This window comes from Microcaecilia unicolor, chromosome 8 (genome assembly GCF_901765095.1).
Source record: "Microcaecilia unicolor chromosome 8, aMicUni1.1, whole genome shotgun sequence".
NCBI classification, from domain to species: Eukaryota; Metazoa; Chordata; class Amphibia; order Gymnophiona; family Siphonopidae; genus Microcaecilia; species Microcaecilia unicolor.
The window spans coordinates 27,252,117-27,276,644 of NC_044038.1; the positions used below are offsets into that span (position 1 = coordinate 27,252,117).

General features: G+C 45.1%; 1 protein-coding gene across 1 annotated transcript in view; it reads right to left on the minus strand.

Annotated features, from left to right (window-relative positions):
* Window positions 1-5,846: 5,846 nt before the first annotated feature.
* The window catches only part of OTOA (otoancorin), a 95,284-nt gene continuing 76,602 nt past the window's right edge, over window positions 5,847-24,528 (minus strand). Inside the window, 3 exon segments of the mRNA XM_030212064.1 lie at window positions 5,847-6,104; window positions 15,835-16,027; window positions 21,870-21,967. Coding sequence (XP_030067924.1) covers window positions 6,028-6,104; window positions 15,835-16,027; window positions 21,870-21,967 — 368 coding nt within the window. The 3' untranslated portion in view covers window positions 5,847-6,027.

The following is a 24,528-nucleotide window of genomic DNA, read 5'->3' on the forward strand; positions in this document are numbered from 1 at the left end:
AGTTCTACACTTTATTCCTGGAATTGCCTTCCTGAATTAATGGGTCATAACCCCTTGCTGGCCATACTCAAGTAACTGCTAAAACTTAACTTTTTTTTTTAGGTTGTTTAAAATCTTAAATCTGGTCTATATCAGGCCCAGCCTAGTGGCAAAGTGCTGCACACTGCCATGCAGAGAATTTTGGTTAAATTCTCAGGCCAGGTCTTCCATTCTCCTTGCCAGCTTGAGCTAGGGATGTTGTGGAGGTGTCATTCACAGCAAGAAATGTAGCCAAGTTTCGGTGTCAGGGGGAGCAGACCTTTTGTAAAATAGGTGCAAGGCTGAGGCTCCAATCTGCATAGACACCATTTCATTTAAAAATCCATTTGGGGAAGCGGCTGCTCCCCTTACACTCTACCAGTGTTCGCCTCTGTTCACAGCTCTAGGAGACGAATCCCAGTCACTAAGAAACAGTGACACCTAGTGATCCGAATTAAGACCCGTGATTAAAGGATCGAGAGGAAGTCCTGATGTGTGATCCCTAGCTGAGGGCTGTTGCCCAATGGCTAAGCAAAGTGAGCTGGGTGGGAGACAGAATAGAAGGAAAATACCCCTGGGCAACTGCAAACGAATGAGGTTTCATAGTGCTGTAATCCAAGAAAAGCTGGTGAGCCAAAAACGAAAAATTCTACCTTCCTTTTTTCAGTGGTCTTCCTGAGCATAACCTTGTCTAATTAATCATATGGACTGTAATAAAATTTCTGAACTCTATCTTTTTTGTGTCATGACAGAAAACTCCACAAAGCAGGGCCTGTTTGCACTCCTGACCAGCGGTGCATACAGCTGCTAGTGCTACAGAAAGATGTCATAGTAGGAATGATTTTATATATTTTGGCAGGTCAGCAAAGCCAAGACTTTGTGTTCCTAGAATCTTAAACCTACTAGTGTTTGATGGTCATGGTACGTTTCAGAAGATAAAGAAAAGAGAACTTGTGTGATTAACTGCAGACACTGGCAATTTGGGGTGGGGGGCGGGGGTGGGAGGATGGGAGAAGAACAGGTAGTTGGCAATACACCAGACATTTAGCATAATCATTGTTTTGCTATCACTTCTGCTGGTAACTTGATTTGTAATATGTCATAGAAAATCAAAATTAAAAAATCATTAAAAAATTCATTTTGCTTAATGTAAAAAAATGTCATCTAGTAGAACTGTGAAGGCTACTAATAGGTGAATGTATTAAACTATGGTAAAATCAGTTGTTAAACACACATTAATGACAGGGGCTAACAGTTGGAAAATACCTTGTCAAACACCTGATGTAGTAAACCTGCATTTTTGTGGCAGAGAATGCTGACTCATTACCATCCCTGGTAATGCACCTGTGTTACCCACCAGTTCTGTAAGGCTCAGTGTGGACTGCAATATCCTACACTGGGCCAATTCCTTCCCACCAATTGCAGAAGAAGTAACTTCTGCAAGTGTAGTAATACCCCCAGTTTCCCCTACCTGACCACAGAAGCATCTCCTCCAGGGCCAATAACATCACCACTTCCTCCAGCCTAAACTGTCTGAGATTCAGGAAGTATGGTGGAGGCAGGAGGGAGGCTGATAAAACAAAGGGCCCTGTTTACTAAGGCACGTTCAGGGCCGCTGACAGGGGGAGGGCAGGGGGGACAAAATTCCCCGGGCCTCCAAGGTGCTGCAGTCCCCAGTCTCACCTGCCCGCCCTCGGCTCCGTCAACAGCCCCTCTCTGTCCGCCACCAGGCCCCCTGCGTTCAAATTGGCAGCGTCTCACCTCCGTGTGAAAGCGCAGCGCCGGCAGATCGCCTCCCTTCGGGCCTTCCCTCCCTGTGTTCCGCCCTTGTCTGATGTAACTTCCTGTTTCCGCGAGGGCGGGACACAGAGAGGGAAGGCCCGAAGGGAGGCGATCTGCCGGCGCTGTGCTTTCACACGGAGGTGAGGCGCTGCCGATTTGAATGCAGGGGGCCCGGTGGCGGATGGAGGCGGACTGTCGACGGGGCTGGGTGGGTGGGGACTGCGGCGCCAGCGGCCTAAGTAGCGATTGGGGGGCGACGGCGGGGGGGCCCGGCTCAGTCTCTCGGCGGCCCTGGGTGCGTTAGCATTTTTAACACGCCTACAATTAGTGTGCGCACTAACAGTGTAGGCGCCTATAAGGATATTGTAAGCACGTACACTGTTAACGCATGTACATGGTTAACGCACGTTAAAAATGCTAACGCGCCTATAACGCGGTTAAGTAAACAGGGCCCAAAGCATACTTATGAGATCACCAGATACCATTGTATCAGCTCATTGTAGAAGAGCAGGACAGAGGAAAGGTCTCGCCCAGCCCCCACAATACTTCTCAGATCTCCAAGAGAGTGGGATGAGGCCAAAGGGATTGGCCTTGTATGGGATGCTGATTTAGTGGGATAGGGGTAGGAATGAGTTTCTGTAAAGAGGAGGTCCTGTTGTATACTGAGTGGGTGAAATAAGCCTATGGAGGTCTCTGATGCTGCATTGAGTGGGGAGATTAGTTAGGGAGAGTGCTTTCCTTCTACTTCCTGGTGGGGGGCATCATTGCCTACATTGATCCATACACTATCCCCCAGAAGCTAATGAAATTACACTTCAGGGAGGTGTAAGCTTTTGCATTACATTGTCTTGTGTGGTTTGCATTAACCTATTTGAAAAGTAATGAGCTGCTTTACATGCATTGGAATGCAACACAACTCATTAACATATGTATTTCTATTTGTCTATATTACATGGTAACATAATAAATGATGGCCATCAAAGACCAGCATGGTTCATCCATTCTGTCCAGAACGGTGGATGTACTGCTCCATGCATGTTCACCCCCACCCCCATTCTGTTTTCTTTTGTCTTTTTTTTTTTTTTAATTGTAAGATGTGGAACACTTTGGCCAAGATGCACTAAAGACTCGTTAAAGCCCTTTAGCGAATCGGTAAAGAACGGGTATGCATCAAGGAATAGGAATGCAAATGAGCTGCTCGTTGTAGCTCACTTGCATTCTCTATTCCATCGTTAAACAGTCGGCCAGTCAGCCGGTTGAGCATGCGCAGAGCAGCCAAGCGTTATACTGGCTTCTCTGCGCATGCCAAGGACGTCCTTTATGGACGTCCTTCACTATATATAAAACAAAAAGATGAACTGTGCCTATGGATGTCCTTTATGGACGTCCTTCGCCCCCCCCTAAGATCGCCACCGCTCCCCCCTGCATTGAAATGTCAGCTTCCCGCAGCCCTGGCCTCCCCGCCATCCTCCGCACCCCCGAGGCCCAGCCCCCGCCACCCCCCCTGAGGTCATCACCACCACCGCTCCCCCCTCCACCCGCCCCCCTCCGTCTGCCACCGGGCTGGGCCCTCACAGCGCCTCTCACCTCCGTGTGAAGGCGCTGCAGCAAGCAACAACTGATCGCTTCCCTTCAGACTTCCCTCCTTTCCTCTCTGGCCCGCCCTCGTCTGACGAAAGGAAGGAAGTCCGAAGGGAAACGATCAGCTGTTGCTTGCTGCAGCGCCTTCACACGGAGGTGAGAGGCACTGTGATGGCCCAGCCCGGTGGCAGACGGAGGGGGGGGCGGGTGGAGGGGGGAGCGGCGGCAGTGACAACCTCAGGGGGGGCAGCGGGGGGGCGGGGCCTCAGGGGGGCCTCGGATGATGGGGAGGCCGGGGCTGCGGGAAGCTGTCATTTCAATGCAGGGCGGAGCGACGGCGATTTCGAGGGGGGGGGGCGAAGAACGTCCATAAAGGACGTCCATAGGTACAGCTCGTCTTTTTTTTTAATATATAGTGAAGCATGTCCATAAAGGACGTCCCTGACGAGCACTTTTTTCCCTGATTTTTTTTTTGTAACATTTATAGACGTTTTTCAATCCCGCACAGCCCCAACGACAGGTATTAGACCTCTCGTTAGATTTTCCAGCGTTAAGGCAATCGGAAAAGGTTAGTGCATCTCATTACAAGAGGGTTTTGCTCATCTGCATTCCTTTCGTTAGCTGCTACCATCCTCGGGGGGGGGGGGGGGGGGAGGTTCGGAGAAGCCTTTAGTGCATGCCAGGGTTTACTACTTGCTCATTAATGGCTCGTTAAGTTTAGTGCATCTGGCCCTTTACTTTTGCTTTGAGTGAAAGTGCTCTGTTCTTTTTATTGCGTCCTCTTGCCATATAATGATCCTCTGAGTTTAATCCACACTTTTTTGACCCCACTACCTCCTGCTGAAGAATATTCCAGGCATCCATCAGCCTTTCTATGACAAAGTATTTCCTTATGTATTAATGTTAACATGGCCTAAAACTAATTCAGTCTTTAACATGCGTTAACCACATGTTTAATGTGCATTAATGCTGCATTATGGACAGTGTATTATAGTGTGTTAAGCGTAAACATGTATAAATACAGACAGACACAGCCCACTTACAGGCAGATGTACTGTACTAGAAGAGACTTCCACTTGATGTCATGGAAGCTAATAACGCAGTTCTTTCAGCACGTTTTTACTTAGTGGGTTGCCATCAAATAAGCTGCTTATTTTAAGGGATGCTGTGATTAATGTGACACACGTTGAATACTAATGTACTTCTTTAACTGACTTATAGGGCTTATTTATTACATGATTGTGTAATTATATTGTCACTGATAAAAGTTATAGTCACGGTATTGTTTAATACAATGCTAATGGTACCATTGGCATAAAGGTGGGGGGTGGGGCTGCTTCAGGCTCAGGCCCCCTCCAAAATTTCAGCACTGGATGCCTGGCTGGTGGGGATTCTCAAGCCCTGCCACTCGGAGATTCTGTGCCACAGCCCGTACCCGTGCTGCCTGAGCAACAGGAAGTTGGAGTTCTCCAGCTGCTGATGCCAGAACTTCTGTGCATTCTTAATTCATGCATTGAACTGAGCATGTGTGGAAGTGCTGGCATCAGAGGCTGGAACACCCAAGGGGGTTTTATGACAGGAGATGGCATGACATCAAAAAGTTGAAGCCGTCTCCCCCACACAGCCGCCATATTGTGTGACCCCAAACATTTGCAGATGCTATTGAAAACAATAGCAAACTTGTGAAGTTTATGACTGTCTATGTGTGTTTTTTTTATTTGACAGCTTCCCATATGCAACCCAAGTTTTCTTTTAACCTCTGGGGGGGAGTCCCCACATCTTGGCCCCGACGCTCAGGTAGATCCAGGGCCTTTCTTAAAGCTGCCCTCTACAACAGTCGAGCCTCCAACAGCTCCAAAGACAAGTCTGCCAGTCCAGAGCGCCCGCACCTTCAGAGTACGGTTCACACCCCAGAAACCCCCAGGAAAAAAAACACTCAGGTTATGTATGGGAAGCTTTCAAATAAAATAAACCCCCACACATAGACAGTCATAAACCTCACAAGTTTGCTATTGTTTTCAACAGCATCTGCAAATGTTTGTGTCACACAATATGGCAGAAGGCAGAGGCTCCACCCACTGGCTTCATCCCACAGAATGGGCTAGATAGGCTCATGCCACCTCCTGTCATAAAACTTCCTGGGGAGCACCCTGCTAGCTTTCTTTCTACTCACAGCACAAGCTGGGGCTTCTCTGGTCATCAGCATGCCGCTCTAACTTCTAAGCTCCTCCACTTCTCTAAGTAGGTAGCCAAAAAGTTTGGATCAGCCCAGTTCATTATACAGTTGAAATTCATGACATAATTACCTAAATAAGAGCAATGCAGTGTATTTTAACATTTCAGGAAAATGTCAAAGTAATAAGGAGAAAAAAAAAAACCCTTTACATAGAGCCATCTAATTTTAGGTTAGTACAATTGGTTGCTATAGTAGCAATGGCAATTAATGGAAAAAGTAAACAGACTGCTAGAGTATTCCTGCTTTTAATATTTTACATTGCATATTTAGACTGAAAGAAAGTAATGATTTCTGCTAATAGTGGAACATACAGATCAGGATGGAACAAGGCTGCTGCTGATCTGTTTTACACATTCATGGATGAGCAGCAAATTCACAGGTAAAGAGTCTTGTCCATAGCCACCTTGGACTCAGGCTATTTTCAGAGCAGCAGTGAAGAGAAGACAGAAACAGGACCAGAGGCAGAGCTGATCAGAAAACTGAGCACCTGTGAAAGTACAACAGCACATTATCTACATGAAGGGAAGGTAACTGAGCAGGATGGTAATAAACATATGCAAAAACAAACACATTCAGTTAAAACTATTGTCATTTCACCCGTGGTAGTATCAGCACGCTTTCCACAGGTACCAAGAATGTGCTCCTCCTTACCAGAGTGATGCCAGCCCAAGTGTGACCAGGCTAATGGACACCATAGTAACATAGTAGATGACGGCAGAGAACGACCACTACGGTCCATCCAGTCTGCCCAACAAGATAAACTCATATGTGCTACTTTATATGTATACCTGACCTTGATTTGTAACTGCCATTTTCAGGGCACAGACCTTATAAGTCTGCCCAGCACTAGCCCCGCCTCCCAACCACTAGCCCTGCCTCCCAACCACCGGTGCTGCCACCCAATCTCTGCTAAGCTTCTGAGGATCCATTCCTTCTGATCAAGATGCCTTTATGTTTATCCCACGCATTTTTGAATTCCATTATCGTTTTCATCTCCACCACCTCCTGCGGGAGGGCATTCCAAGCATCCAACACTCTCTCTGTGAAAAAATACTTCCTGACATTTTTCTTGAGTCTGTCCCCCTTCAACCTCATTTCATGTCCTCTAGTTCTACCGCCTTCCCGTCTCCGGAAAAGGTTTGTTTGCGGATTAATACCTTTCCAATATTTGAACGTCTGTATCATATCACCCCTGTTTTTCCTTTTCTCCAGGGTATACATGTTCAGGTCAGCAAGTCTCTCCTCATACGTCTTGTAATGCAAGTCCCATACCATTTTTGTAACTTTTCTTTGCACTGCTTCAATTCTTTTTACATCCTTAGCAAGATAAGGTCCTCCAAAACTGAATACAATACTCCAGGTGGAGCCTCACCAACGACTTGTACAGGGGCATCAACACCTCCTTCTGCTGAACACGTCTCTCTCTATACAGCCTAGCAACCTTAGGGCTATGGCCACTGCCTTGTCACACTGTTTTGTTGCTTTAGATCCTCAGATACTATCACCCCAAGATCCCTCTCCCTGTCTGTACATATCAGACTCTCACCGCTTAACACATACGTCTCCCATGGATTTCTACTCCATAAGTGCATCACTTTGCATTGAATTTTAATTGCCAAACATTAGACCATTCTTCTAGCTTCTGCAGATCCTTTTTCATGTTTTCCACTCTCTCCGGGGTGTCCACTCTGTTACAAATCTTGGTATCATCCGCAAAAAGACAAACTTTACTTTCAGACCCTTCGGCAATGTCACTTACAAATATATTGAACAGAATCTGCCCCAGCACCGATCCCTGAGGCACTCCACTACTCACCTTTCCTTCATCAGAGTGAATTCCATTAACCACCATCCTCTGGCATCTGTCCGTCAATCAGTTCCTAATCCAATTCACTACGTTTGGTCCTATCTTCAGCCTGTCAAGTTTATTCAAGAGCCTCCTGTGAGGAACCGTGTCAAAAGCTTTGCTGAAATCTAAGTAGATTCAATTCTCTGGTCACCCAGTCAAAGAATTCAATGAGATTCATTTGGCACGATTTACCTTTGGTAAAACCATGTTGTCTCGATTCTTGCAACTTATTGGCTTCCAGGAAATTCCTATCCTATCCTTCAGCATCATTTCCATTACTTTCCAATAACTGAAGTAAGACTTACTGGCCTGTAGTTTTCAAATTCTTCCCTATCACCACTTTTGTGAAGAGGGACCACATCCGCTCTTCTCCAATCCCATGGAACCTCCCCCGTCTCCAAGGATTTATTAAACAAATCTTTAAGAGGACCCGCCAGAACCTCTCTGAGCTCCCTCAATATCCTGGGGTGGATCCTGTCCTGTCCCATGGCTTTGTCCACCTTTAGATTTTCAAGTTGTTCATACACACACTCTTCTGTGAACGGTGCTATATCCACTCCATTCTCATATGTACTTTTGCCACTCAATCGTGGTTCTTCTCCAGGATTTTCTTCAGTGAAAACAGAACAAAAGTATTTGTTTAGCAAATTTGCTTTTTCTTCATCATTATCCACATAATGGTTCGCATCATCTTTCAGTCTCACAATTCCATTTTTAGTCTTCCTCCTTTCACTAATATATCTGAATAAATTTTTGTCGCCCCCTCCTTACATTTCTAGCTATTTGTTCTTCCGCTTGTGCTTTCGCCAGAAGTATCTGTCTCTTGGCTTCGTTCAGTTTCATCCGATATTCCTCTCTGTGTTCCTCTTCTTGAGTTTTTCTGTATTTCTTGAACGCCAACTCTTTAGCCTTTATTTTCTCAGCCACTTGCTTGGAGAACCATATCGGTTTCCTTTTTCTTTTAACTGCCCTTACATAAAGATTTGTGGCCATATTTATAGCTTCTTTCAGCCTGGACCACTGCCCTTCCACTTCTCATATGTCCTCCCAGCCCATCAGCTCCTTTCTCAGGTATTCCCCCATTTTACTAAAGTCAGCATGCTTGAAATCCAGGACTTCGAGTTTTGAGTGGCTGCCCTCCACTCCAGCTGTTATTTCAAACCAAACTGTTTTATGGTCACTGCTGCCCAGGTAGGCACCCAGTCGGACATTTGACACACTATCCCCTTTTGTGAGCACCAGATCCAACATTGCTCCCTCCCTCGTGGGTTCTGTCACCATTTGAGCAGAGCACTTTGAAAAGCATCCATGATCTCTCTACTTCTTTCCAATTCTCCAGATGGAACTTTCCAATCTCCCAGCAACAGCACCTCTCTTTTCTTTCCCAACATTTGGATATCTGTAAGCAGATCTTTATCTAGTTCCTCCGATTGTGTCAGAGGTCTGTAGACAACACCCATGTGGACAGAGGTTCTATCATCTCTTTTTAAGGTGATCCATATTGCTTCTTCCTTTCCCCAGGCCTCTGTCATTTCAGTCGCTGCGATATCATTTCTCACATACAGAGCTACTCCTCCACCTTTAAGACCATCTCTATCCATAAGCATGGTACGTTTGCATCCCATTCATGGGAATCATTAAGCCATGTCTCCGTGATTGCAACAACGTTTAAGTCTGCCTCTAACATCGGGGCTTGCAGGCCATGAACTTTATTGCTTAGACTGCGAGCATTTGTTGTCATCGCTTTCCATCTACATTTCAGTGGCATTTTTATCTTCTGTTTAGTTTTTTGTTTAGTCTCACTTCCTGTTGTGTTGGTAAGAAGTGATTTGCCAAGATTGTTGTTTTCATTGCTTTCTTTTCTACTGTCACATCTTGTCTTTTAGCTTTAACTGGGGGGTGACCACTTGAAGTGACCTGCCTCCATATGCCACCCTTATCTTCTAGTTTAAATACCTAGAAATATATTGTCTAAATTTCTCCCCAAGGATTTTGTTTTCCTGCCACAGTGAGATGCAGCCCATCGTTACAATATAGTCTTTTGTTTTCCTTGTATTGCCCCATCCTCCTATGCACCTAAATCCTTCTTGGTGACACCAGGCTTTGAGCCAGCTATTGAAATTCTCAGTACTTTGCAGTGGCGTAGCAAGGACGGGGCGGGGATGGTGGTCCGCCCTGGGTGTCAATGGGTGTGTGTGTGGGGGGGTGCTCCGCTCTGTCCATCCACAACCCCCCCTTGGCATGGAACCGCCTCCACACCCCCCTTGGCATGGAACCGCCTCCATACCCCCCCCGGACGCAGTCCCCACCTGCCAACCAGGTTCCAGCTCTGTCCACCCCAGCGTGGCGCCTCGCATCTGTAGCGCTGCTGTAAAAAGAAGAAAATCGCCTCCTCATCAGCCCTTCCTTCTGTGTCTCACCCTCAAGGAAATATGAAGTTATGTCAGAGGGCGGGACACAGTTAGGGAAGGGCCGACTATAATGCCTACTCCATGGTGCGACCTCACCTTCAGTATTGCATTCAGTTCTGGTCACTGTATCTCAAAAATGATACAGCAGAATTAGAAAAGGTTGAAATAAGAGCAACCAAAATGATAATGGGGAAAGAACTCCTCTCATATGAGGAAAGGCTAAAGAGGTTAGGGCTCTTCAGCTTGGAAAAAAGAGACGGACGAGGGGAGATATGATTGAGGTTTACAAAATCCTGAATGTGTAGAACAAGTAGAAGTAAATCGATTTTTTTACTCTTTCATAGAGAGGTGTGGTAGCCGTGTTAGTCCACTCTTAAAGGTTATCAATAGAAATCAAACAAAATAAAACATGGAAAAGAAAATAAGATGATACCTTTTTTATTGGACATAATACATTTCTTGATTAGCTTTCGAAGGTTGCCCTTCTTCCTCAGATCGGAAATAATTTGGCTACCTCATTTGCTTATTTCCGATCTGAGGAAGAAGGGCAACCTTCGAAAGCTAATCAAGAAATGTATTAAGTTATGTCCAATAAAAAAGGTATCATCTTATTTTCTTTTCCATGTTTTATTTTGTTTGAGTTCAATTGATAACCTTTACTCTTTCAAAAAGTACAAAGACTAGGAGACAATGAAGTTACATGCAGTGGCGTAGCCAGAATGTAATTTTTGGGTGGGCCAGTGGGTAGGTTGGGTGGGCATGCATTTCTTCTTCCCTTCTCTACCCCCACCATTAACTTTAAAAGTTAAATACTATACCCCTCCGAAGGGACACCACCTTGTAAGTGGTGGAGGGGCTTCCGTGTTTCAATGACTCAGAGGGCTATGCTGTAGGGTTACCCATATCAGACAGGCCTCTGAGGAGAAACCAGACAAAGAGTGTCCCAACCTGGAGGATCCAAGATGGCGTTGAGGGAGGACGTATGCTAGTTGAGTTCCCGTTTTACACCAGAATGCCTGAAGAAGAAGGCGCGCTCTCCAGAGAATGGGGAAGAGAAAAGGCAAAGTCCTCCTCGAACATGGCTGGGGTTCCCACCACTTCTCAGTCTATTTTGGAGAGATTCGGGGTCATAACGTCGGGAATATCGGTTCCTGCTTCGGGGAACAGCAAGGCTTTATTGCCGAATCTCAGTGGAGAGGGAGTGACTTTGAGTCCCCCTGTTGGCACGACCCCTCCAAGACCCGGAAACAGTATTGCTTCGCTATGGAGGTCAATAATGGAAACGCCCGAAGTGGGTTAGGATTTTCACGTGACCCGAGGAGGTCCTGGCACAGCATCGACTCGGATAATAAACCAACTGGGGGATTGGAGAGTGAGCTCTTCCCCCCAAAGATATCTGGAGCGGTTTCTGTGGAGAAATTGGACTTGGTGAAGCCAATAATGTCATAATGGACGTATTATAGGAACTGCAGCAGAATGTGAATAACTCTCTTCTTCAGATGTTTACAATTTTTTACTATGTGAGTTAAAGAATTTATATTAATACCTATCTAACAAAGTGGAAGTCCAAGATATAAAAATAGAGACTTTGATTACGGAAATGGCTTCTCTATGAAAATCAGACAATTTGATAATGAAGAATAGTTATCTTTCTTATAAAAATTGGAATTTCTGGAGAACCAATTAAGGGAAAAAAACTTGAGAATGATAAATTTACCTATAATATCCTATATGTCAGCTACTGAATTCTTGAAGAAATATTTCTCTGATACTTTGCTAATATCTTCTGATAGCCACCTTTTGGTGACTAAAATTATATTTCCTTTAAAATCTTCTTTATCAGAGAAAAGAGATGTAAGTTTAACCGACATTTTGGAAAATTCAGAAGTTATAGATAGAGTTATATTATTAGTGACTTTCGTCTTTGATTTAGATAGGAACAATGTTTTGAAATTGTATTTCCGATACATGGTTGATAGTTTTTTGGGTTCAAAGACGCAAATATTTCCTGACACATCAAGGGAATAGCAGACTGGGAGGTGTGAAGTCTTGGCTTTTAAGCCAGGAATCATTGCCCTAGGTGGGACCTTCCTAGCGCGATTCCCTTGTAAGTGTTTTATTTCCTTATTACTTATTTGTTTGAACCTAAGAAATTATAAGAGTTTTTGGAAACAGATGAAGAATCCTCTGCAGCAACTTCCTTCAGTTACCACTGTACCGGCTGCAATAACCGATTAACCTTCCTCCCTCAGAAAATGTGAAGTGTAAGATTAACCATTGTGAGTTTTTCTTATTTTCTTTAAGATTGTTTTCCTGATCTTGGATTTTCCAATTGTGGACAATTATGTAAATATATATTGTTGAGAGAAAATGTTTTCCTTTATATATTAATTTCTGTATTTCCTTACATTTATGTGATAAATGTGAATGTAATTAAGTAAAATGATAAATAAAATTAAAAAAAAAAAAAAAAAGTTAAATACTATAAATTTGAACCCCTCCCCACCCCACCCCACCCCGACATCCCATCTGAGCCCCCCTGCACGACCCAGTCCCCACCTGCCTACCAGCTCCACGATCGACGAGCAGACGACCCTCGTCTTCCATCCGGCATCGAGTCTTTAAAAAAAAAAAAAAAAGCCCGGAGAAACGCCTCGCGTCTGCTGTGCACTGCTGTAAAGCAAGCAGCAAATCGTCTCGTCGGTCCTTCCTTCACTGTGTTCCGCCCTCTGATGTAACTTCCTATTTCCGAAAGGGCGGGCACAGTGAAGGAAGGACCGACGAGACGATTTGCTGCTTGCTTTACAGCAGTGCACAGCAGACGCGAGGCGTTTCTCCGGGCTTTTTTTTTTTAAGACTCGATGCCGGATGGAAGACGAGGGTCGTCTGCTCGTCGATCGTGGAGCTGGTAGGCAGGTGGGGACTGCAGCACCAGCAGAGCACCCCCCTCCCCACCTACTGACACCCGGGGCTGGGCAGGCCTGGAGGGAAACTGGCTGGGCCTGGGCCCGTCCAGGCCCACCCGTGGCTACGCCCCTGGTTACATGGAAATGCTTTTAAGACAAATAGGAGAAATATTTTTTCACTCAGAGAATACTTAAGATTTGGAACTGAATGCCAGAGGATGTGGTAACAGCTGTTAGCATCTACTGATTTAGAAAAAAGGTTTGGGCAAGTTCCTGGATGAAAAGTCCATAGTCTGTTATTGAGATGGACATGGGGGAAGCCACTGCTTGTTCTAGGATTGGTAGCCTGGAATGTTGCTACTATTTGGGGTTCTGCCAGGTATTTGTGACCTGGATTGGCCACTGTTGGAAAGAGGATACTGGGCTAGATGGACAGAGGGTTAGGTGACATGCCCAAGACCATAAGTAGCTGCTGTGGGATTTGAATCTGAGCCCTCTGGTTTCCAGCCTACTACTTTAACCATTAGGCCACACCTCTGCTCTCTGAATGAAATAGCACATATCAATATAATATTTAGGCAGTTAATCCTAAAATCAGCTACAAAACATCCAGAAAGCCAAGATGAGAGAAATACAGTGAGAGTTTACAATACTAGAGCCAGATCACTGCTTGTTCTCTGTATGTGTCAGGAACTTTGCTAAGCAAAGACATCTGTGCATAGAAATACAAAAAAGAAATGCATTTAGGATTTTCAGAAGTAGTGAAATTTCCACTCCCTTGCCATTTTTAGGCAGGTTGTTTTTCAATCCAGTAGCGAGACAAAACAAAATAAAATGATTGATACTTCTGCTAAAGAAATATTTAATTGTAGAAAATGTGTACATAAGTACATAAGTAGTGCCATACTGGGAAAGACCAAAGGTCCATCTAGCCCAGCATCCTGTCACCGACAGTGGCCAATCCAGGTCAAGGGCACCTGGCACGCTCCCCAAACGTAAAAACATTCCAGACAAGTTATACCTAAAAATGCGGAATTTTTCCAAGTCCATTTAATAGCGGTCTATGGACTTGTCCTTTAGGAATCTATCTAACCCCTTTTTAAACTCCGTCAAGCTAACCGCCCGTACCACGTTCTCCGGCAACGAATTCCAGAGTCTAATTACACGTTGGGTGAAGAAAAATTTTCTCCGATTCGTTTTAAATTTACCACACTGTAGCTTCAACTCATGCCCTCTAGTCCTAGTATTTTTGGATAGCGTGAACAGTCGCTTCACATCCACCCGATCCATTCCACTCATTATTTTATACACTTCTATCATATCTCCCCTCAGCCGTCTCTTCTCCAAGCTAAAAAGCCCTAGCCTTCTCAGCCTCTCTTCATAGGAAAGTCGTCCCATCCCCACTATCATTTTCGTCGCCCTTCGCTGTACCTTTTCCAATTCTACTATATCTTTTTTGAGATACGGAGACCAGTACTGAACACAATACTCCAGGTGCGGTCGCACCATGGAGCGATACAACGGCATTATAACATCCGCACACCTGGACTCCATACCCTTCCTAATAACACCCAACATTCTATTCGCTTTCCTAGCCGCAGCAGCACACTGAGCAGAAGGTTTCAGCGTATCATCGACGACGACACCCAGATCCCTTTCTTGATCCGTAACTCCTAACGCGGAACCTTGCAAGACGTAGCTATAATTCGGGTTCCTCTTACCCACATGCATCACTTTGCACTTGTCAACATTGAACTTCATCTGCCACTTGCACGCCCAATCTCCCAGTCTCGCAAGGTCCTCCTGTAATCGTTCACATTCCTCCTGCGAATGGCTTTTAGTTAATAAACACACAACAAACAGTGACTGACTTACAGTACAGCAGCAGACAATAATCTACTTTTTAAAAACTTCCAGATTTCAGTTTGACTAAGTCTGAGCCCAAGTACATTTATCATCCTTGGTCTCGGTCTCAGTCAAGCTCAAATCTGGAAGTTTTTGAAAAGTGGATCATTGTCTACTGCTGTGGCGTACCAAGGGGGGGGGGGGCGGTGGGGGCGGCCTGCCCTGGGTGCACGCCGCTGGGGGGGTGCCGTGCGCCTGTCGGCTCCGCTCGTTCCGTGCTCCCTCTGCCCCAGAACAGGTTACTTCCTGTTCCGGGGCAGAGGGAGCATGGAACGAGCAAAGCCGACAGGCGTGCGGCACCCCCCCCAGCAGGTAAAAGTGCACCCAGGGGGGGGCTGTCCTTTCGCCGGGGGTGGGGCACATCGGTGATCCGCCCCGGGTGTCATCCACCCTAGGAATGCCACTGGTCTACTGCTGTATTGTAAGTCAGTCAGTGTTTGTTATGTGTGTACATTAACTAGGGCCCCTAGCCCCAGCCCGAGCCACAAAAAGTCTCCCAATTCCTTACCTCGAGTGCACTGCAGGATCACAGTCTCTCCAAGGGCTAGCTATGCCAGAATCCTGTGCTCACAGTGGTGTCGTTGGGAGGGGTGGGGGTGGGGATTGTCTCAGAGTCAGTCTAACAGAGTGCAGGAATGGTCCTGGTTCTGGATCACAGTGTATGAGGAGGTTCTTTCTTGCTGCACAACTCGACCGCACGCACGTGCCACTGGATCAGGTGGCCTCTACTACTGACGGAGCGTGCGTGTGTGTCTGCGTTTGCTTTGCTGCTGCTGACTCAGTTGGGAAGGAGTGCCGGAAACTGGAGAAACAGCCAAAATCAAGAAAACTGCACGGACGCCTGACAGTACCCTGGAAAGGAGGACATGTCTGGGAAAAAATGGGCCTATGGTAACCCTACTTCCAACTTAGTCACAGCTGGCCTCTACTGAAGCTCTGGCATCATGAACCTTAATCTGAAGCTACCTGGGTCTCAGCCCACCCCTATTTTAACCCCAGTTCTTTTATGTTCAGAACAATTTTTATTTTAATACGGGCTGCACACACCCACATCAAATGAATCAGAAACACAGGATAATAAGAAACGGAGAACTCAGTAATAGAATTAACTGTAAGAGCTCTAGCAGACCATGTTTGTGAACTTACACTTGGAGATGGGAGCATCAGTCATGTTGATTATAATTGGACTGATTTCTGCTTCCTGGATGTTTATTCTGGCACCATCTAGTGCCCGCTGGAGGCTCTGCAACTGCCAGATGTTGAGCTGCAGAAGCTGTGAGTCGGTAACCATGGCAGCATTCTCTGGACCCAGATTCTCTATCTGCTCGGGAGACAGTTCCTGCAGTAATAAAAAGTAAGGGTTAGTCCAGGTGTCATCCTTAGTGCCCAGGCTCTGAAGGAATCTGAGCTGTGCACATAGCTTTAGATTCCTGACTAGAGATGGTCCATCAGGAAGTTAAAATGAACACTCTCCTGAGCTCAGTTGTTTTTAGGAGTTAGGATGCTCACAAAGCTTTTTTCTTCCTCTTATCTGCTTCCAAACATGTTCCATCATTCCCATCTTTAACGAAGCATAGTCTTTTTGCTCAAAAGTAAATGTTAGTGCCAATGCTTGGAAGACAGAATTGCTACAGACATCTGACAATGTGAACTCTTGTCCTCAAAAGCTCATGCCTTAATAAATCAGTTCACCTATAAGATGCCACCAGCCTCTTTGTCATTTTGCAGCTGAAGGCGAACATGCTTTTTAATATATTTATAAATGATTTAGAGATGGGAGTAACTAGCGAGGTAATTAAATTTGCTGATGACACAAAGTTATTCAAAGTCGTTAACTTACGACAGGATTGTGAACAATTACAGAAGGACCTTATGAGACTGGGAGACTGGGCGGCTAAATGGCAGATGACATTTAATGTGAGCAAGTGCAAGGTGATGCATGTGGGAAAAAAGAACCCGAATTATAGCTACGTCATGCAAGGTTCCACGTTAGGAGTTACGGACCAAGAAAGGGATCTGGGTGTCGTCGTCAATAATACACTGAAAGCTGCTCAGTGTACTGCTGCAGCTAGGAAAGTAAATAGAATGTTGGATATTATTAGGAAAGGTATGGAAAACAGGTGTGAGGATGTTATAATGCCGTTGTATCGCTCCATGGTGCGACCGCACCTTGAGTATTGTGTTCAATTCTTGTCGCCGCATCTCAAGAAAGATATAGTAGAATTGGAAAAGGTGCAGCGAAGGGTGACTAAAATGATAGCGGGGATGGGACAACTTCCCTATGAAGAAAGACTAAGGAGGCTAGGGCTTTTTAGCTTGGAGAAGAGACGGCTGAGGGGAGATATGATAGAGGTATATAAAATAATGAGTGGAGTCGAACAGGTGGATGTGAAGTGTCTGTTCACACTTTCCAAAAATAATAGGACTAGGGGGCATGCGATGAAACTACAGTGTAGTAAATTTAAAACAAATCGGAGAAACGTTTTCTTCACCCAACACGTAATTAAACTCTGGAATTCATTGCCGGAGAACGTGGTGAAGGCGGTTAGCTTGGCAGAGTTTAAAAAGGGGTTAGACGGTTTCCTAAAGGACAAGTCCATAAACCACTACTAAATGGACTTGGGAAAAATCCGCAATTCCAGGAATAACATGTATAGAATGTTTGTACATTTGGGAAGCTTGCCAGGTGCCCTTGGCCTGGATTGGCCGCTGTTGTGGACAGGGTGCTGGGCTCGATGGACCCTTGGTCTTTTCCCAGTGTGGCATTACTTATGTACTTATGGCTACCCCCTGGATGCATTGTAAAGATCTCTCCTTCCAAAACTGAAACCCACAGTTCACATTTTAATTTTAGTAGATCCTGAAATTAAAAATATAACAAGGACTCGTACCTATGCCTAGAGATGAACAAGAATTGAATTTGTCCTGCCCTGAAGCATGTTTAAGGGTCTTTACTAAAGATTAGCTTGAGTTGTCCGCAGCATGGTCCATTTTATTGCTATGGGCCCGGCTGCAGATAGCTCAAGCTAATCTTTAGTAAAGGACCCCCTTAAAGACTAATTTCCAAATTCTTCAAACTATGTTCAGAAATACAAAATAATAAATAATGTTTTTAAAAAACCTAAATTGATAATCTTTTTATTGGACTGATTTCATACATTTCTTGACTAGATTTCAGGAGTAGGCACTCCCATCCTCAGATTCAGAAAGAATTCATACAAGATGATAATGTACAAAAATAAGTGAATCATTATGAGGGTAATTTGATAACAGGATGCCTAGGTTGAAAGAGCAAAAAAAATGCCTATTTACAGTTTAGTTTACAAAGATACATAGGGGCTGATTTTTAAAGTATTTAGACTTATAAGGTCCATATATTTTCAAAACAGAAAAACAACCAAAAAGTGTCATAACGCCCAATTTGGACATTTTGCTTCTCAAAACGTCCAAATCAGTATTTTCTAACCCTATCTGCACTGCATCCAATTCACAAGGGGGCGCATCAGGGGTGTTTCAAAGGTGAGATTAGGGTGTGCCTAACAGTTGGACATAATGGAACAAAACCAAAACGTCCAGGACTAAACCTAAGACGTTTTAGTCTAGACCTGTTTTCAGGATGAATAAGGAACAAAAAAGTGCCCTAAATGACCAGATGATCACTGGAGTGAATCGGAGGTGACCCCCAAATACCACCCCTAGTGGTCACTGACCCCCCCCCCCCCCCACTCCCCATAAATGTGAATAAAAATATCACTTACCAGCCTCTATGACAGCCTCAGATTTTGTGCTTTATGTTAAGTAGTAGTAGTAGTAGTAGATGTTAAATTCAGGTCCATTAGAGCAGCATGCAGGTCCCTGAAGTAGTGATCAGTGCAGTACACTATGGAGTGGGGGGGGGGGGGGGACCCAGGTCCCTATCTCCCTCTACCTGTCACACTTGTGGTGGAAACTGTGATCCCTCCACAAAGTCACCAAAACCCTACTGTACCCACATATAGGTGCCTCCTTCTCTCATAAGGGCTATTGTAGTAGTGTACAGTGTGTTTTGGGTGGATTTTGGAGGGCTCAGGGGCCAAGATAAGGGAGCAAAGGTGAGATGTCCACCTGGGAGCATTTTTATGAAGTGCACAGAAGTGCCCCATTGCTCTCCTGGGATGTCTGGGGGATCAGTCTACTAAAAATGCTGGCTCCTCCTACATCCCAATGGCATGAATCTCTACATTTTGCACTTCTTCTTTTTTTTAGAAAATGGACCAAAAAAAAGCAAAACATCAAAGCACAAAACCTTGTTTGAAACAGTATTAAAAAAAAAAAAGATAGATATATTTCGTTTTTTTCAAAAATGACCTTCTTTTCTATTCAGATTTTGAACGTTTTGTGCAAAACGTTCAAAGTCAGACTTAGACGTCATATGGAAAATATAACTCCATGTAAATTTGTAAGTCTAAGTGCTTTGAAAATATGCCTCCACATAACCTTGTAAGTCTAAGTGCTTTAAAAATATGCCTCGTAGGCGTCTACGGCATATTTTCAAAGCACTTAGCCTTCCAAAATTCCATAGGTTTCTATGGAACTTTGGAAGGCTAAGTGCTTTGAAAATATGGGTATGTGTGTTTATAAAATTACCCCACCAAACCTGCTTAAATTGAAGCTACAAAGAAGCCATGGACATTTCTGCTTGCTTGGAAGAAGGTGTAATTGTTTGTGTGTAAAGTACATGCATGTGTATGTGTCATAGGAACAAGCAATGCGCAGTCATACTGTGCCTTCACCCGTGCTCCGCCCCAAACATACCTACATCTGAGTCAGTGGACGTATTCAATGCGTATACTTTATACACGTAACCTGTGGGGTAATTTTACGAGGCCTTTTAGACACGAAAACTCCATTATAAAGTTAAACCCAAAATGCATTCCAGTGTTTATGAAAGGGGATTGATTTACTGCTTTTCTGTGGTTACAATCATAGCGGCTTAAACATTATCTACAGGCATTTATTTTGTACCTGAGGCAAAAGAGGGTTAAGTGACTTGCACAGTCAGGCAGAGGGATTGATACATTACCATCATCAGAAAGTAACAAGAAATTGAAATGCATGGCTTATACTGTATTAAGATTCCTAAATGTTGAGACTTGTCAGTTCTAAAACATTGGATCATTTTAAATTCAATTCAGCTGATATTCAGACAGCAGTAGCTGGTGTTTTTCAAACGCTTGCTGTGGCCAATTAGATTAGCTTCATAAATATATATATATTTTTCCTTTTAAAATTATTTATTATTTATTTATGAATGAATGAATGACATTTGTATCCCGCATTATACAGAGCAAGTTCAGCTTCAATGTGGCTCACATAAAACATTAAACTAATTGACATCAAGTTCAGATTACATTACATTCAATACACATTCAAAATTTGTGATCGTACAATGCAATTAATGAGAAAAATGTAGTAGAATTAACAAGAATGAAAAATCTTAAAGATTATCCGGTGAGTTAATTATCTTTGGCATTGAGTGATAGACCTACCAAGTAAGTTATTCATGCTGGGCCATGTCTGCGCAGTGGCGCTATCGGGGGCTAAATCTGGTGGGGTTGGCCACTGGAGCTTCTGCAGGTTCTGGCCAAAATTCAGCTGGGACCTGCTTAAGACAGATGTGCGGGTCATGCCTGAATATCGGCTAAGACCTGCTTAACTGTGTTTTAAATTTCTAAGTGCTGCCGATCCCCCTCCAGTCTCCAAGACAGCCCCCCTCCTTCCTTTCCCCTCTCCCCTAGTCCGCAAGACTCAAAATCCTCCTCCATTCTCTCGAAATGCCCCCCCCCCCACCTGGTCCAAATAGGGCAGGGCCATGAGCATAGCCCACTTGCTCCTGCCACTTGCCTCTCCTGCCTGGTTAAATTGTTTATCACCACCTCAGTGGCACTGAATATCAGCCGAGACCCACACAGCTAGGTGGGTAAATTTAGGACAACTTTTGAGTTGAATTCACCTGTTTCGCTTTGCAAGTCCTGGCTTTGAATATTGCTGTCACTCGCATAGCCCCTGGCTCCTCCCCAGCACCGCCCTATGTACTGCCCCTGACCTGCCCACTTTTTTGTTAGGTAGTCTGTGGTGATATTCAGCAGCACTGTCCGGTTAATTTCCTCTTAATATCACCACTTAGGTGGTGATAAGCGATTTAACTGGGCAGGAGAGGCTCCTGCCCAGTTAAATCAATTTTAATATCGGCCCAAAGTGGGTGAGAATGACAACATCCCCCCCCACCCAACATCTTTCCCTCCCCCCCAGGCGATCAGGGGGGGTGGGCACTTAACTCCACTCCCCCAACCCCCCTCTCAATATCTTTAAATCCTTTAAGTCTTTGCTGGCAGCGAGCAGCAACCAGTGTTGCCAGGTGGGCGGTTTTACCGCCCAATTGGGTGGTTTTCCGCGACCCGCCGCAGGAAATTTTTGCCCACGGTGGGTCGCGGTTTTTTGGGCTTCTTTTTTTTCTTTTCCACGGTTTTCGGGCGGTTTTTTTTGGCCGCGGGGGGGCGGGGTTAGTGACGTTTTGGGCGGGGTTAGTGATGTTCTGGGCGGGGCCGATGATGGGGGAGGCGGGGCCGATGACGGCGGGGGCGGGGTTGATGACGGCGGGGGTGGGGTGATGACACGGGGGTGGGGGTGTCAGGGGCGGGGTTTGAGTTTGGGCGGGTTTTGGGCTGTTTTTAGGTTGGATTGGGTGGGAAAAAAATTTTCCACCTGGCAACCCTGGCAGCAACTCATTCCCCTTCCTTGCTCCAGCTCAGAGCCTTCTCTCTGATGCAACTTCCCGGTGCTGCAAACAGGAAGTTGCATCGCAGGGAAGGCTGGGGCTGCAGTGAGCAGGGGGAATGTGTTGCCGCTCCCTGCGAAGAACTAAAGGATTTAAAAGTACCAAGGGGAGGGGTCAAGAGAGTTGGAGAGGAGGAGATGCTGGGAGTCTTCAGCTGGCAAAGCATGGGGATCCCTGCCAGCCACATCTGGTTTATAGCCCACTGACTGAATTGTACAGCAGTTCTCCAAATGAGATCTCATTAAAGACTTCTATACAGAGGCACTTTTTCCTCCCCCACTCCCCCATGCATCACTGCTGTGCTGCTGCTAGGTGGGCCTGAGTCCACCTGTGGTTTCGCCACTGGTTAAAACTTAATACTTACTTTAAAATTTTCAGCAGGAATGTGTCTTATGGCTGCCGGTTGGAAGTAGGGCATCAAATCCTTATTGAAAGCTTTTAAATCCTCTTTGGTTAAACCAGCTGCAAAGACAAAGAATGACTTGCAAATTAGTATGACATGCAGAAGACCCAGAACAAATTGCAATAACATTATCCTGGTATAAAAATGTTGATGGGTCACAAAGCCATTTCGGAATATATTACAAGAATATGATGGTTTGTAATCAACTAATAACCTAATGAATCATTTTTAAAAAATGAAATCACACCTAAGTTTAGAACAGCATCGCTCAACCTTTTAAGTAGTCAGTACCCCCAACATTCTGATAATTTGCAGAAGTATCTCCAACAGGAGGAATGACCCCAGCATGAGGCGCTATATTGAAATCTTAATTTTGGAAGAGGGATAGGAGAGAGAATGAAAGACTGAGAAGTAGGGTGAGAAGGGGACAGTCGGAAACCTGAATTGTGAGAATGGGCCTTAAGAGGAGAAAAGATTAAGGCTGCTCATTTTCTAAGGAGGTATGTCTGCTGCCCTAAGATAACTCCTAACACCCCTATATAACCAACAGTGGTGCTGTTTCTGGTTCTGTTCTGCTCCACATAAAGCAGCCTCAACATAACATCTCCCTCAAAACCACCACCACCAACATCCGCCTTCTCCCCCCCCCTACTCTATGCCTACCACAAGTATTCCTCCAATCCACTTCCTACCACTCTGTGCCCAACAGCTTCTGCCTTCTTCCTTCCCACCTCTCACCCCTTTGCCCCAACCCTTCTTTGTTCCTTCAGCCCCCACCTTCTCTTTCATTCCCTACTCCTCACCTCTGCTCCACACCCAACACCAGATCTTCTTTCTTACTATACTCTGGGCTCAGCACCACCTTTCTCCTGTCCCCACTTGCCATCCCTTCTTTACCCCACTTCCTTTTTTCCATGCCCCTACTCACTGCCCCCAGTGTCCTCTCTTTGCCTTCACCCTCTAATCAGCACCAGCATTCTATACCCACCCCTTTCTATTTATCCAACAGTGCCCAGGAGATTCCCACCTGCCTCACACTCTCTCTTCCTCCTTCTGCTCCATACCTCTCTTTCTCTCCCCTCCCTTGCCTACATTTCTCCCTTCTATCTTTTGTCTTTATCACCCCTCTTTCAGCAAATGTATCCTCAGGCTGCTTCGTCACACTACACAAAAGTCATCTCTCCCTCTGACAGTAGCAGAGCAGTGGTGTTCCAAGGTGTCCTGAACCTAGGAGTGTCAGTATGACTCCTCCTAGACCTCTTTCTCATTTCCTCCACCTCTTTCTGTCCTTTATCTCTCTTTTTCCTCCTCTTAATACCCTTCCTTTCACCTCTTCTACTCCCTCTTTCCCCTTACTTTTCCTCTATATCCTTCATAGAAACAGAATAACAGCAAATAAAGATAATCTGGTTTATCCATTCTAACTACTAAACTCTACAATCCCTTCTTTTTCTGCAGAGATTTTCTGTGCTTCTCCCATGCCTTCTTGAATTCACACACTGTTCTTTCCTCTACTACTTCCACAGGGAGGCTGTTTCACATACCCATCACCATTTCTATAAAGATATAGTTCCTTAGTTAACTCCTGAGTCTACTCCTTTTCATCTTTATCCTATGACAGCCTTATTCCCGATCTTCCTTGAAAGAGGCTGGCTTTCTCTGCATTTATACCTTGGAAGTATTTAAATATCTCTATCATCTCTCCCTTACCCTTCCTTTCTTCCAAAGTATACATATTTAGATCTAAGTCTGTCCCCATATGATTTTGTTGAAGAACAATAACTATTTCAGTAGCTGCCTTCTGGATTGATACCATCTGGTTTACAGCCTACTGACTGAATTGTACGCAGTTCTCCAAATGAGATCTCATTAAAGACTTTTATACAGAGGCACTTTTTCCTGGTGGCCATTCCCCCCCCCCCCCCCACCCCCCCACCATGCATCCAAGCATTCTTCTGGCATTACTGTTGCCTTTTCTAGCTGATTATCTACCTTAAAATCATCAATGATCCCCAGGTCCAGCTCTTCTTTCATGCACAGAAGTACTTCGTCCCATACTGTATTACTCCCTGGGGGTTTTGCAGCCCAAATACACGACTCTGCTTTTTTTAAATCATTAAATCATTGCTACAAAATCCCACCTTGCTATCCACAGATCTTGGTATCATCTGCAAAGAAGGAAACCTGACAGCCCTTCTGCAATATCATTTACAAAAATGTTAAAGAGACTGGATTGCTCTTAAACACTGTTAATTCTACAATGCAGTATACAGCTATCTCTCTCTATAAAATGCACCGCCAACGTTCTATGAGGCAAACTTACCCAGCATTCCAAGTTAAGTTGTCATGGTCCAGATCAGTTTTCCACCATGAGTGCTTGCCCCGCCCACGCGTCACAACGTGATGACGTTCGGGGCGGGGCTAAGACACTCAACGAAACCCCAGTTCCACCGCCCTCCAACGCTTCATCCCCCCCCCCCCACGCACACAGAAAAACAGCGACCTACGCAGATCCTCCACCCCCCCCCCACGGAGTGCCGTCCGAACAGCTGATCCGCCGCGATCAACACGGAGGGTAAGTCCAGCAACAAGGGGATGGGGATAGTAAGGAAAGCGCCTT